We start from the raw sequence: 15,628 nt of genomic DNA on the forward strand, positions 1-15,628 counted from the left end.
TCATAAATTCAAAGAAATACCAACACACTTTGTCTGAACTCATTTAAATAATTATGTATGCAGTAATATTTAAATATAAAAAGTGCAATACAGTAGTGGGGACATGTCAGACTTACGGATGCACTAAAAAAGGAGTAGGAAACTCCCAATAAAATTCCTAGTAGTCTATGGTTTCTGTGTTCTTTTAAAATATACCATTGACTGACTGTTTGTTGTTTAAAACTGATAAATTGTTTGTATTTTTGCATCACTAGACAAAAGAAGACAGCAAAAGAAGATAATAAGATGACAAGTAAAGGAGATACCAATGCGCCATCTGCGCATTCCAGTGTTATCAATTTACGAGCACACCAGAATAAAGTATCCCTAGTAATGGGGTTGTCAAACAACAAATTCAATTCTTGGGCAAGAGGCCAAGAAGGCGAAAAGGATCAGCATCTAGCTCTGTCAACCTTGATGTAGAGGTATGTTACTATGGGGCTGGGGGTGTAAAGACCGATGTACCCAACAAACAGCAAAGAAAATGCCCATAATTGTCAAAATAGTGAAAAATAGGGGGGTCCCAAGAAATCCCCCTTATGCGTTGTTTTTTGGCCTGCACTGTCTCATTTTTCAACCGATTTTTTTATAAAATTCAGTTCGTACCCTAAGCTTTTTGAAACATCACCCTTTTTGGGGCTGTACAGCCTATGACTAATATAATTGGAAAAGTTATGCTTTTCCATGAAAATCAAGTGTATTTCAACCTCGTCGTGCATATTGTGAGTTAAAATAGCTTCACTTGTCGGGTCACAAGATGACATCCTGCTTCACATGTATGATTTTGATGATCGATGTCTCCCTTTGCATGTTTTACTTACATTGAATGTTAGAAACTTGTTTCCTGAAGTATGGCCAAGCCCTCAGGGCAATTTGTTAACTTTGATCTGTTACTTAACCCCTTCATGATATCCTGGATATTTTGTATGGCTAAATTCAAATGCTTAAAATTAATCAACAATGTGTTTCATCTTTTGTGCAGAAAAATCCCTCATGGATAAGAAAGAACCTGCGGAAGAGGGAATGTATTCGATTTACAGAGGCTATCCCGCCAAAAGGAAAACCACCAAGCTGGACGTAAGTAACTTTGTTTTTTTGTTATCCAAAGAGAATTGACTAACACTAACACCCCACTAACTGTATTCAAATGTAATCTTTATTCCATTGTTTCAAAGAGTCTGTTGTCAAAATTAAGATTTCATTTTTTCCTGCAGACCTGATGATCCTAAATGTCAATGTGGTCAACTTAGATCCAAACATGATGAGCGTTATCATAATAATCCAGATCCTCGAGCTAAATGGAAGGTGGCTACTCATACTCACACCAGTGCTACCAATGCATATGGTGAGGTTGAATTCAGAGGTGCTGCTGGCACGGGATTTGTCAAATCTAGAAAGGTAGGAATATGGCAAGATATTGGCTAGCAGGCATGTGATTCTCCTGCATTTTTCCAGATTTTAAAATTTCCCCAAAGAATTTTAAAAAATTTGGTGCTTCAGGAACGTAAGCTACAATGTGTATTAATTCTTTGAATTTTATTTCATGAAATCCATGCCCAAAATAGCTTTCCTTGAGCCTTCAAATAGGCTATCTTAAGCTTCCCCCTGCAGCCCCTGCGGTGAGTCGTGATATTCTGGTCCATCCGCTCACAATTTTTCTGTATTTTGATAGTGTTTCAGGATTTATTTTTAAATCTTCAATCACATCCCTATTGCTAGTGAATATAATAAAACAGATTCGATTTGAAATCTCTACCCTGTGTGTGGGAGATTATCATAAGGTCATATCTTCCAGGAGATGGTGTACCCAGTAAATACAATCATGTTTTTATATTTAAAAAAAACCCACTAAAACATAATTTTCAATACATTGGTAAAATGTTATTGTTAAATATTTTTGTAAACATTTTATCAACTCTTAAAGTAACATTATGTTAGAATGTTTTGCATCAAGTTTTCAAAAATGCTTTTGGAACTTTATTAAAACGTTTTATACCCTTTATATAACCTGATAATAAACACTTTTCTGTAAAACGTTTTGTGTTTGCTGGGTATGGATTTCAAGTAGAATAGCGCATATGTAATCTAAGATGTTATACAAAGTTGTTTAATATCATACTTATTGGTCTTACACTTGCTATCATGTCACATGTTTTTCAATGTATTTTCAGTATGTGAGAGTTGAACATAATACATCAGCCAGCAGTATATTGCATTTATTAAATAACCAATGGAACCTAGGTACACCAAAGCTTCTCATCTCAGTCACTGGAGGAGCCTTAAATTTCCCCCTCAACAGTCGTCTCAAAGATGTATTCCGCAAAGGACTCATCAAGGCTGCAATAAGCACAGGTATTGTATAAAAGAAAGTTTGACCAAATTACTTTTTTTTTTACTTTACAACTGTTTGTTTTCATGTTGTTATTATTTTTTTAATAAAGAATGATATGCAAGATTCAATTCATGATTTTTTGGTGCAGAAAAGTGCATTCCCATTTCTACCTAAAATTGCACTATAAATTGTATGCATTACATACTTTGATACACTTGGGCATAAACTTGTGTATGAAAATACTTTTTGTATTGACAATTGTGAGTGAAAATAGATGTACTGAAATCCAGCTTGCCAGTTTCATGGTGAACAACATAGCTGTAATTAAGGTGGTACTACACCCCCTGATAAATTTTGTAACTAATTTTGCATTTTTCTCAAAAAATAACTACACACAAATTATAGGGGAAAGGAATCCAATTACTTCACTGGAATTTCAGTGATTCAAGACAAGTGGTTCATTATATATGTTAAGAAATGAGTTACATTCTAGCGGTACCTCTTTTCTGATAATGTACCGCTTGTCTTGAGTCACTGACATTCCAGTGTAGTAACTGGATTCCTTGCCCATAACTTTTGTTACCAGTGTGTTATTATTGTTTGAGAAAAATGCAAAAATAGTCACAAATTAATCAATGGGTGTAGTACCCCCTTAAACACCATGTTATACCTTTCCAATACACTTGACTAGCACTCTATTTTCAGTACTTAGTGTGAGTAAAAAACCTTGTTTATTATTGTCACTTAGGTGGCTTTGGTTCAAGCAGATTGTTCAATTTCCAGTTTAATACAATTTTAAATTTGGGCATTTTTTTCTAAGCTCAAATTTGAGCTATGGGAAATGTTTCTCACAAAAATTGTACTTTTAAAGTACGCATGAACTTGACAGGTGATGAGAAGTGTCAGTATAAATAAAAATCTCTTGAAAATATTGTGGGAAAATATTTTGATCAAACGCCAAAATAAGCCAGATTTATCACAAAAAGTAATTTGATAATCATTGTAAATGTTAAACTATCTAAGAGATATACATTCATAATCCTGTTATTATGAAAGATATTCAGTAAATTAAAAACAACAAGTAATTGACCTCAATTCTTGAATTTTACATTGTTTGCGTATAATTGTATAAATGACATGTTTATTCCAACTGCTTTCAAACAAGTAATAACATGCCTAGTAATTAGTTCAACAATTCTTCAGATAATCATGCAACAATTTTGAAAAGTATTGGGATGTAGCAATTGTTAAACACAAACCTGCATGTAAAACTAGATTGCAATCACATAGTGTGTTCATCCAGTTAAGTGGTTATAATACATTAACTAATTAGGCATATGAAACCTTGATTGCACTATACTTCAATATCTAGTACACCATCCATTAAATAATTAAGTCTGTGTAATGTATGATAGTGATCATTTAGTGCATCTGTCAGTTTCAATCTTGTCAAACACGAGTAACTGCCCTGTTTTGTAAAAAACTGAACCCTATAAAAGTAGGTTTGTATACTTGTGGCTATTTTTATTGCTGATAAAAAGTTCATTGCCTCTCGGTGTGTGGATTTGAAAGTGTTGCATTCAAACAATAGCAATTTACTATTTTGCTGGAAAATGATAAAAATGTGATTTTAGGAAGTGTTTACACTTCATATAATGTGATTAAGAAACTGGTAATGAAAGTATATTTAAAATTAAATGCGTGAAACATTGATGTGACAAAAAGACATGTAGAAATTGTGAAAGTCTAATTTGTGAGTGTACTTTTAATTAAAAGCTTGCTGTTAGGAGCTTCCCTAATCCATCTATGAAACCTTCCAATTACTACATGTTCCTTTACTCGTAGCCATCAGGGAAATAGGACAGGGTATGGTAGAATGTTTTGTTTCTTGCTATTATCGATATGACTAAATTAAAGTGCATTGTTGTGTGTATGTTTTTCATTATTTTCTTAAACACACATATGAATTGTACTTGATGTTATTTGCTTGTTGAACTTTGCTTCTTACCGTGATAATTTCAGGAGCATGGATAATAACAGGTGGAACACATGCAGGTGTTATGAAGTATGTAGGTGAGGCTGTGAGAGACTATGCTCTGGCTAGTGGTACTACAGGGAGGACTAATGTGATAGCAATTGGTGTAGCATCATGGGGAGTGCTGGATCAGAGAGAAGCACTCATATCACCACAGGTGGGTATTAATTGATTAGTTGATGAAACAATTAATAATCAAGCAATTAATCAATTTATCAGTCAGGAACTGTGCTTTTGACAGAAAAAGTATGGTGTCCATTGTCCTTTAACCACTGCAGTCTCAGTACTGTGTACTGACATGCACATTACCCAGTGAGAAACATGGATAATTTAATGATGGAATTAATTTAAATTGAACAGAAAAGATGAGGAAGTTTCACAATTACTTTTTCTTATAAAACGCTCATCATATATTGATGAGATAGTGATGAGAATATGTTACAAGTGTTTATAACGGGGCGAGTCGGTAGCTACTGGTGAAATCAGACTAACTGGAAACGTTAGTTTATTTGGTGATATGATATTTATTACTCTTCATGTTGGTGCCATACAAAATAATACAAATACAAATACTGCTACAACCCCATAGTGATGTGTCTCTCAAGGATAGAGAGTGTGTGAACGAATGAATTATCTCAGCACGCCGCACAGGTTTTTATCCCGCCTCCCTATTGTTCGAAACTGGTTCAAACTGGAACTGAATATAATGAATAGGATGGTTATGAAAAGGATTGGATCAATTGTAAATCTGAATGAATCCGAATGGTGTTTCTATTCCTTATTTTTATAAATAATTATATTATGAAAAAGGTCGATTGCCCTCAACATTCTGCACTGTTACATGTTGATGATTTATATCTGATCAAATGATAATGAGAAATTTAAGAGCATGCTATTAGCATCAATCAGGCCAGCCTCCTGATAGCTTTAGCTTTATGATATGCTATGGTTGAAAAATATCTGTCCTATCTCATAGTGAAAGTGGATGTACTTAAAATTCACACTTTTATACAACTTAAGTGAAATATGTTTCATTTGAAAAGATATTGTGATTCGCTTAAGTTATCTAAGGTACATGTATGTTGTGGAAATTATGGATTTAATGTCATAAATGAATTCTTTTTGTTTTTATGATATCCAGGGTTGTTATCCTGCAATTTATCGTATGGATACCAAGAAACCCAAAGGTCCTTTATTAGACCCCAACCACACTCATTTCATACTGGTTGACAATGGCACAGAAGGAAACTTTGGTGTGGAAATCAAACTTCGGGGCAAAGTTGAGAAAGCGATTTCTGAGCAGAAACTTACTAATAATACAGGTGAGTATTACCCACAACAATGACACATATTCATACACACACCCTACACCCCGCCCTACACCCCTACCTATGGAGTTATGTGTATGCAACATTGGGGGTTTTATTTGTGCATATAAACCAGCATTATGGAGATGCTTTTACTTAGGAAGCGACATTATGTGTTATAACATATATTTGTAAATATCCCTGTAACAATATAACTATCAACTATTAACTTAATTTTCCAAATCACATCAAACATTAGGGGTTGGATACTATATCCATGATATTACCCCTCTAGAGGCCTCCAAAAAAACCTGTAATGTCGCTTTTGATGTCAAAATCCGTCCCCAAAATGTTTCTCTGCTAACCTCTCCTCACTCCCTCTCCCACACACACAGATATGAAAGAGTAATGACTAATGGCAGAGGAAAACAAGCCTTTCTTGTTTATCTTTGTTACAACTTCTTGTTTCATGTGTTCTCTTCCTTTTCATGCTCAGTTAATGTGATTTTATATATTGATTTTCTTTCTATAGGACTTTATAAAAAGAACAAAGGTAATAGTTCTAATATATCTTCCAAGTAGAGTCACCTGTCTTGTTCAAATCAAATGGCTCATAAAGCAACATGTTCATTCCATCATTGTAAAGCAAATACCATAATTGTTTATGTTTAGAGCTGGAAGCTGTTCATAACATATGGTGAACAGAAAGAATACTTTTAAATTGCTTATTGTCACACTTGACCAGGATAACATTCCCAAATTCAATCATGTCCCATTAAATGGATTCCCAGTGATTACCAAATCAGATCACCATAAACTTACATTTGTGGAATGTAGGAATGAAACAGAACAGTGACAAGGGACAAACATGAAAAACAATATATGGATTCAAAATGAAGGTAGAATAAAAGTATGTGGACTCTGAACTAACTTCATATTACATGAGTGAAGTTGTCAAATTTGCAAACTATGGTTAACCTACATAGAGTGAATTATTTGCCAATTGCAATGCTTTATTATGGTTGGTGTTACAGTACAAATATTTGGTACAGAAAGTCTCTGGTAATCCCTTTGAGTCATTTTCATCAAGGAGGTACTGCTAGGCCTTACATATTTCAACAGGTTCATATTGGCAATCCATCCATCCAGTCTCATGAGCCACTGAATCCAAAGCATGTTTGTATTGATTTGTAAGCTTTTTCATTATCATTTTAAATTCACATCTGTAGAATTGTGACCTGTGAAATGAGCATTAAGTCACAGGTTGGTAGTTTGGAGACTTTGTGGCTGATGTGTTTATGTTTTTGTTTCACACACATCTTTTGAAGCCAATAGTGTGTCTGTATGTCCTTTGTGAATGGGGGTTTAATGGACCATTCACAAAGGACATACTGCTAGCTTGTACATGTGCGCGGCAAACAAAGAAAATCGACTCAGCAACCAGTATGTCTCAAAACTACCAACTTGTAACTTAATGCTTATTTCGTGGTAGCAGGTCACAATTGTACAATTTGATTTTTTTGTTTTTGAATAACTGAAGAAGCCCATTTCACAAAAGTCCTATGATTGATCTTAGGTTTGATTTAATATTAATTATATAATTACTTAATGCTTGGTAATTCAAACTTAGGATGGGTCAAAGCAGTGTACCTTACAATATTCATAATCCTTATGTCCTATGAGGTTACTAACATGGAAAGAGCAGAAAAAAGTACATTATATCATGTGAAGAAACCTTTTTTACAAATCTTTTAATGTAAAATATGTAACATTAAATATTTGAAAAAAAATCCTTCAGTATTCATGATGTTTTTAAGCTAGGTTATTTCCTAATCTAACATTAACCTAAACCAATCATGTCCTAAAGCTTACCCAAATACATCACACAAAGCGGATTCCAGCATTTTGCTGGATACTGGGTACTTGAAGGATCTCTGTATAATATATTTCATGAAGGAGCATAGCCTTTGCCACTTTGTATCGTAAATAATATCAGAACATGTTAACATGTGTTGTTATTCTTCCACTGTGTTCCACTTATAGTTATACCTGAGAGTTCATGACACATTACTTACTATGTGACTTGCTGTAGTGGTACCATACCACTATCCTTGACATGTATCAACTTCACTCTTGAATGTCTTTTGTCCAGAGAGGGTGACTGACCGCCTTATGAATGTATGTACCATGTATCAGCCAGCCAGGGGCACTCATATCATCTCTAACCCTGTGCTTATATAAAGCCATATGTCCGTATGCACAAAACAAGTAACTTTAGACCTGGTCTAACTATGGAGATTAGTCCTATGAAGAAGGAACTTTTTTGGTATTTACATACCTTATTCTGTATTATTATCCTGTTAATGGCAAATACATGCAGCTTAATATAAGATGCAGTGTAACTATGGACTTTGCTATGAGTAAAGGAGGAAAAGAAAAGAGTAAAAGGATCCCTCCCTAATTCTAACCTCCCTGGTAGGACCATGTCTAGCGTTAGACCTGGTCTAATTTATTTTGTGCTTACGGACTATAGAATATTAAAAATTCCTTCAACATAAGTGTTCATCAAGCATCGTGATGAGATCTTTTTAGATCGTAACATTGTATAAAGTTCATCTATCTATCAATAAATTTTACAATGATAACTATTTTTATTCTTTTCCAGATGTCTCTATACCAGTGGTGTGTATTGTAGTAGAAGGAGGACCTAATACTATAGCAACAGTCCATGAGGCCATTATGAACAACACCCCAGCAGTGATTGTAGCTGGTTCTGGTAGAGCAGCCAATATCTTAGCATATGCCTTCCAGAAAGCACCAGAAGTGGAAGTGAAATTCAAAGATAAAGATGGAAATGTTCGAAAACAGTATGTATATACTTGTATTTTCTGTAGTAGTAGTGATGTAACAAGATTAATTACTATAGCGACCGGTCAGAACTATTTTTGAATGTATTGCCCTGCTCAAGACGTACGCTGTTCCTCTGCATCACACCATAGCTTATCAAAGAATAGGCATTAAGACCTCGATCATAATTCTGTAGAAATTTCAGATTATGCCAAGTCCTTGTATGTTTCGGTCGCACCTGTACTTTAGTTTAGTGTCTTTGAAAAGAGTGTTATTGTATTCAAACTTTGATTGCCCACATACACAGGCATGACAGGTGATGAGTAGAGTACACTACTTCTACGGCAAATTATAATTGTGATTATGTTGTTGAACATCAATTTTGAATGCATCAGTTTAAATTAAGTGTATCCTTCACGGTTATGCTAAAATGTATTATTATAAAATAATTCTCTGATCGATAACGGTTGGTTTATGCATTGCTACTTATTGAGTAGCACTCACATTACAAAAAAAAACCCAAATGTTCTTGGTTTAATTCAAGTTTACTCTTTAAAAAAAAAAGAATGCACTGAATGGCATCAATGACATGGCAAAAAAGTTAAGCTATAACTGTAACATGATTCCCATGGGAGGTTGGTCTCTTAAAGATAGTGCTTGCTGGGAAAAACTTTGCTTGTATACATAAGTTGTTGGTGTTTTGATAGTCCTATATTATAGAGAATGATATTGCCTTGTGGTTTTATCTCGTTACCCTCAATCTTTCATGTTCTGTTGGTTATTGATATTCTACAGTTAACATTTGTTCATACACACATCAGTTTTGATGGTTTCATTTATGATTTAACCTTTTGATTATATAGGAAGAAAACCAAGATCACAGAAGCCCTGAAAGTCAGAATAGCAGCCATGCTTCAGCAAGAATTTGGTGAGAGGGATCTAGAGGTTCATTTGAATCGGATTAAAGATTGCCTTCAGCAGCGTCACCTGATTACGGTGTATGAGCTAGATACAGTAGGGGGCATGGATATTGATGGGGCTATCCTCCATGCACTACTTAAAGGTTTGTACATTATTTAAATCAGTGATAATTTGTCATGTTTGCAGAATAAATAGGGGATAACTAATATTATTGTGGTGCATGTCCTCATTAAAATACATACCTGCCAACTACTCCGATTTTCGCGGAGTTACTCCGATTTCCCGAGTTTTAAACCCCCGAAAATCGGAGTACTCCGATTTTCTGGAAAAAAAAAAAAAAAAAAAAAAAAAAAAAAAAAAAAAAAAAAAAAAAAAATTATTATTATTATTAAAATTATTTTTTAAAAGTTTTCGGCGACTTTGGAGAACCACTGGACCTATTCTGAAGTGCTAGGATCATTCACAGTTAATTTGAAAACAATTGGAAAAATTACAAAAAATTACAGTTTGTTATCCTTAATATGCAAACCACTAACTAATGTTTACCTCTTCATCTAGCACATATTATAAAATGCATGGAAAACCAATGCATGTATAATATTGTGATAGATGAAGAGGTAAACATTAGTTAGTGGTTTGCATATTACGGATAACAAACTGTAATTTTTTTTTGTAATGTTTTCCATTTTTTTTTTTTCAAATCATCTGTAAATGATCCTAGCACTTCAGAATACGTCTAGTGTTTCTCCAAAGTCAACAAAAACTTTGACATGTTTTTGTTAAATGTTTTTTTTCTGAATTTTTAAATTTCGTATTGTGCATCATATCAGTGTCCTATCAGTCACGTAGGCCCTGTTATAAAGCCAAAAAATCACTTCAACGAATGATCGTTATGTACAAAAGTATAGGAAACTGCATTTTTAAAAGCACATTTTCTATGTGAAGGAAGCATATTTTTCAAACTTGTAAAAACAAGTCCCAGAATTTTTTTTTTCACATTTTTCAAAGGTTGCAGTCATCAAATATGTGTTGAAATTGTTGCCAGATATGGAGTATAAATCCTCCTCAAATGCAACCTTCAGAATAGGTCTAGAGGTTCTCAAGTTGCCAAAAACTTTGAAAAAATTAAGAAAAAATGTTTTTGTTTTTTTTAATTTTCACCTTTGTATTGTGCATCATATCAATGTCCTATCAGTCACGTAGGCCTTGTTATAAAGCCAAAAAATCGCTTCCACGAATGATCGTTATGTACAAAAGTATAGGAAACTGCATTTTTAAAAGCACATTTTCTGTGTGAAGGAAGCATATTTTTCAAACTTATAAAAACAGGTCCCAGAATGTTTTTCACATTTTTTTCAAAGGTTGTAGTCATCAAATATGTGTTGAAATTGTTGCTAGATATGGAGTATAAATCCCTCCTCAAAGTGTATAAAAGCCTAGGGCTTCATTTTCACCTTGTTGTTTTTCTATAAAATGTGCCTAATGTGAAGGGGCTTATAAGGGTTTTTACAGTGTAGAAACCACAGTGTAGAAACCCTCTAGCTTTGGGGGCTTTGCCCCCTCAACCCCCACCGGGGCTTTGCCCCTGGACCCCACCAAGGGCCCTTAAGCGGGCCCCTGGACCCCCCCGTCAGAGGCGATACTACTGGCAGCTCAGCGCCTCACGTTCGCCATGTACTCTGTTTTCCAGGTTTTCAATGTTGGCAGGTATGAAAATATGGTAAAACCATTTAAAAGTAATGCTATTTATAATTCACTAAAGAAGTAAACAACATCTTTATTAAATTTAGCAAGTTATATTATTGATTTGGACATTTTACCATATTCCAGTATGTTCATTGTCGGTTGGTTTCTTATTGCAGCAAATGTTGGCAGAGTACAGGATCAGTTGAATCTAGCTCTAGTATGGAATAGAGTTGATGTGGCTAAAAGAGAAATCTTCACTGATGAGAAAAACTGGAAGGTAAAGTAAACCAAAGAAAATTCTTATCTGCTACAGACTAAAAAAAGTGGTCCCTATACCAATCAGGATATAGGTGATGTGACAACTAAAATGTTCAACTTTAAATTAAAATTTCAAAGTTTAGGGGCCTGAGCTTTCGATCCTAGCAGGATCTTTATCAAAGGCAAAGGGTCCTGCTATCGAAAGCTCAGGCCCCTAAACTTTGAAATTTTACTTAAACAGGCTATTTTTGTGGATAAGCAGTTTACAACAGCTCACCTTTCAACTTTAAATTAACTTAAGTTTGCCTGTTTCAACTTACAAGTGAATATGTATAACTCATTACCAGGAATCTATTATAAATTACTGAAACTGGCGAATTGGTGAGGCAAAAAACTTTTACGGTTTACATTATTTCGGAAAACAGACTTTTGTGATGCGAAGAACAAGGTTGTGTGCACTTCAATAAAATATTGAATTTTGTTTTTGTTTATGTTAAGGGGTCAAATTAAGTTAATTAGTTTCAAAAGCACTGAAAGGGCCTTTCGGACTAATCACCTCCAATAAGGTTGCAGTATTTGGACTTGCGGGTCAATTTTTGTCTGATATCCGGTCACTCATATCATTATACACAGGAGCTCACTGGTAATCAGAATTGTTTATTCAATTTTATGGTTGGCCAAAATCTTGAGCTTATTATAGTGGCTGTTATTTTATTTGCATAATGATGACAATGATAGGGGTGATTCAATGTTTATTCATAGACCCTATGAGGAGTCTTTTTGTTGTTGTTGTAATGTGTTAGTCCTACCACGGGAGATGTTATTTAATGAATTCCTACTGGGAGACATGCGTTAACATGTAATCGTATAGGGGGCCAGAGGAGTTTTTTCTCTTTTTTACTGTATTGTCCTACAAGTATAAGGATAAAAGTAGTCCAACAGGGCAAATTTGTTTAACTGTGTACTCCTACCAGTGGAGGAGGAGGTCGTTTTTACGGTCAATGTAGTCCAGCAGTAGAATAGGCCTACTGTTAGTTGTACAGGGAGATTTTACAGTTGTCTTATTTTAGTCACATTTTTTTTTTTTTTTTACAGGGGGACTTTTATTCGTAACGGGAGGGTTTCCTCCCCTTATGTCTTCAGCAATTTCATCTTCATGGCCACAATGTACAAAAACTTACTAACAAATAAAGTCCAAACTCTATGCATTTACGAACCACGAAAGACGGCTGATCTGATAGTTATAAAAAAAATTATATCACATACACTCATACATTACTATGAAAGTCAATCAGCATTACAATTTGAAATGCATTGTTTGACAGTTTTGGTACAGTTTCCCTGATAGGTCAGAATTCAACTGTACAAACTGTCCACACCACAATGTAATGGGAATAATGCTGATATTGCGTATTCGTGGTCATGCCATTTTGTTTGGCAAAAGAGGACAGAAGACTCTGATAAAGTACTTAATGTATGCAATATTTGCAAAACAGTCAGCCTTTTGTTTAAATAAGTTGTAATATTTCAACAAGTATGCTGTCAGTTGTCACAGTACCGGTGCAGCTGGTCCCTGTGTGAGTGGTCTAGCTTTCGTCAGATGTGTCTCTGATTTTTTCAGTCCTGATGAAGACTTACTATGAATTCTCTTCGAAAAAGCCTTTGAAAAACCTGTTGATGAATTCGCTATACCATCCCGACCTCAAAGACACAGCAAGACATATCGGTGGCTTGTCTTTTGTTTAAAGATTGATTTTATATGATGTAGTAATGTTATGTTTGGATTTCTTTTCAATTTATTCTTCATTCTAGAAAGGAGAACTAGATGGTGCCTTCCACTATGCCCTTGTAAACAACCAAGTAGATTTCATCCGTTTATTTTTGGAGAATGGATTCAGCCTCAGGGATTTCCTTACAGTCAAAGAGTTGACAAGACTTTACAATGAGGTGAGAGAAAGCTGGGAGGATTTTGTAACAGAACAACTTGTGCATTAAAATTGCATTGTGGTAAAGAAATTGATTGATTTATTACAGAACAAAATGCCTGCTAACTTAGGAGTTGTTACAAAGTTGATATTAGTAAATATATTGTTTTCTTGAATGTAACAAGTCATACCATGTAGGTTATTTGGGAATCTTATAAAGGTGACTTTTTAAGAGGCTTTTTACAAATAGCATGAATATTGCTCACACTTGTCTAAGGAATTTGTCATTACAAATGAAGGTATGTCCTTGTAAAAAAAGACAGTAAGGGGAAAAATTGATCATTAACCCTAACCCAACCAAGTCTCACTAAAGCTCACTATTAAAACCACTGTGCATTCATGCATTCCATGTGACTTGATGACGCAATCAGCCTAAGTCATATATACCCAGGGAATCACTGCCAGGGGCAGCGTAACCTCCGTGGCTACAGGTTGGTGATCTTCTGCGTGGCATGCGAGGGAACCGAGGTTTGAATCCTGGGGGTACCAAGTGACTTCTTTGTTCACCTTCTCTCCTTTTTTGTTTCTTCTTTCCCGTCCAATAGCAAAAAAAACCATGGGTTGGGTTAGGGTTAATTAACCTACATTATGATACTGATATAATATTGATGAATACATCATTTGTGTTATTTCATATTTCAATAGAGACAATCAGCTCGTAGTCATAGTCATCAGGTATTGTGAAAATGTTGTATTTTGATAAACCTCTCTTAATTTTGCTGGATACTTATGTCTATTAATTTATTCTCTCTTGTAAACCATTATTCGGCCATTGCACGGTTCCACCATATGAGAGAAGAGCCTCGATCTGGCAGCGTACATGAATAGGAATTAAACCAGTTGTGTAAAGTTCTGTAATTCTTCCTTTCATGTCTATTGCCATTTCGGGGCTCTCTTTGCATATAGCAGAACCGTGCAATTGATGAATATGGTTCAAGTGAATATTCATACGTGTTGGTAGATAATATTATTTGGTTAGTTTGTAACCTGTTACTTAAAATGTTTAGAAACATTATTTTACTATATTCTGCTATTTTTTTGCGACATGTGTTTATTGCTGTGAAATTTTTAGAAAATTAGTGGTAGTGCAGATCTCTCTTGGGACCGCATTTCAAAAGTTGCTTGAAGTTGTAGTCTTGTATGTGCATTTATGTGTCATAAATGCTTCAACAAATTCAAAGAACTGAGGGCAACAATAATAACTCTCATTCAGTTTCTATCAAACAGTGGCGTGGTGTGGGTCATCATATTGGGGGGAGGGGGGACCGACCATGCTTGGGGTGCACCGGGTCTGATGTGGGGGGGGGCACTAGCCATTTTTCGGCAATTTTCCTATGGGATTTTCTAAATCTTGCAATTGATTTCATGTGCCTGCCCCTATGACGCTACGCCACTGATATCAAAATATTTTGATTTATAAAACATAATTTTCTTGCAAGTTTATGTTAAACATAATTTGAAGAATCTTAAAAACTTGCAGCCTACAACTAGTTATTGAACTCTTATTTCTATGACGTGCAAAAAAACACTTTTGTTATAGTTAGGTGTAGCATAGGTTTTGTAACATAGAAGAAGGTCTCTACATAACTCAATACATAGTGTAAATTGTAGTGGTTAAAGTTCTGTGAATGTACTGCATTGTTTCATACATATATGTAAAATGTTTTGGCAAAGTTTTCTCTATTTTCTAAGCCTTTCTGTTTAATACCACCCATGGATAATGCAGCGTGCAACATTTGCATATCACCACGGTTACTGAACTTCCTGAGAATTTGAAACTTTTTTATAATCAGATGTTTTGTTATGTTCTATTTATTATATATTGATAATTTTGTTCTGCAGATCAAACCCAACACCTTGCTGTATGAACTGCTAGAAAAAGAAATAGGAAAGGTAGGTTTGATGGCGCCATATAGGCGAGAATGTGACAAACAAGTTAGTTGATTCTTTTGGATGTAAAGCAAGAAATACAAACTGTACTGGATCTGTCTTCTGTTTTCTTTAACAAAATGATGTGTTAGTTCAAGAAAATTATCATACCAGTCAGCATTACTTTAACAACTATTATTGTAGCTGCTGTGACTCATACAAAATGGACAGTCTAAAGTGCATGGTGTGTTATGCAATAAGTTGGCAGTATACACTATGTTGCTGAACAAAAGTTTTGAATTATAAATTATTTTGAACTACAATCTAGGCAACTGGACTTACGTTTTTG

At 34.7% G+C, this 15,628-nt stretch overlaps 1 protein-coding gene across 1 annotated transcript in view; it reads left to right on the forward strand.

The window, feature by feature from the left end:
• The first annotated feature begins 258 nt into the window (after positions 1-258).
• The window catches only part of LOC140150329 (transient receptor potential cation channel subfamily M member-like 2), a 47,536-nt gene continuing 32,166 nt past the window's right edge, over positions 259-15,628 (forward strand). The window contains 12 exon segments of the mRNA XM_072172339.1: positions 259-361; positions 364-464; positions 1,022-1,116; positions 1,254-1,437; positions 2,211-2,391; positions 4,394-4,563; positions 5,548-5,728; positions 8,379-8,580; positions 9,424-9,623; positions 11,344-11,444; positions 13,238-13,372; positions 15,253-15,303. Of these exon segments, the coding sequence (XP_072028440.1) occupies positions 286-361; positions 364-464; positions 1,022-1,116; positions 1,254-1,437; positions 2,211-2,391; positions 4,394-4,563; positions 5,548-5,728; positions 8,379-8,580; positions 9,424-9,623; positions 11,344-11,444; positions 13,238-13,372; positions 15,253-15,303 (1,677 nt within the window). The 5' untranslated portion in view covers positions 259-285.

The sequence above is a fragment of the Amphiura filiformis genome, chromosome 1 (assembly GCF_039555335.1).
Source record: "Amphiura filiformis chromosome 1, Afil_fr2py, whole genome shotgun sequence".
In the NCBI taxonomy this organism is placed as follows: Eukaryota; Metazoa; Echinodermata; class Ophiuroidea; order Amphilepidida; family Amphiuridae; genus Amphiura; species Amphiura filiformis.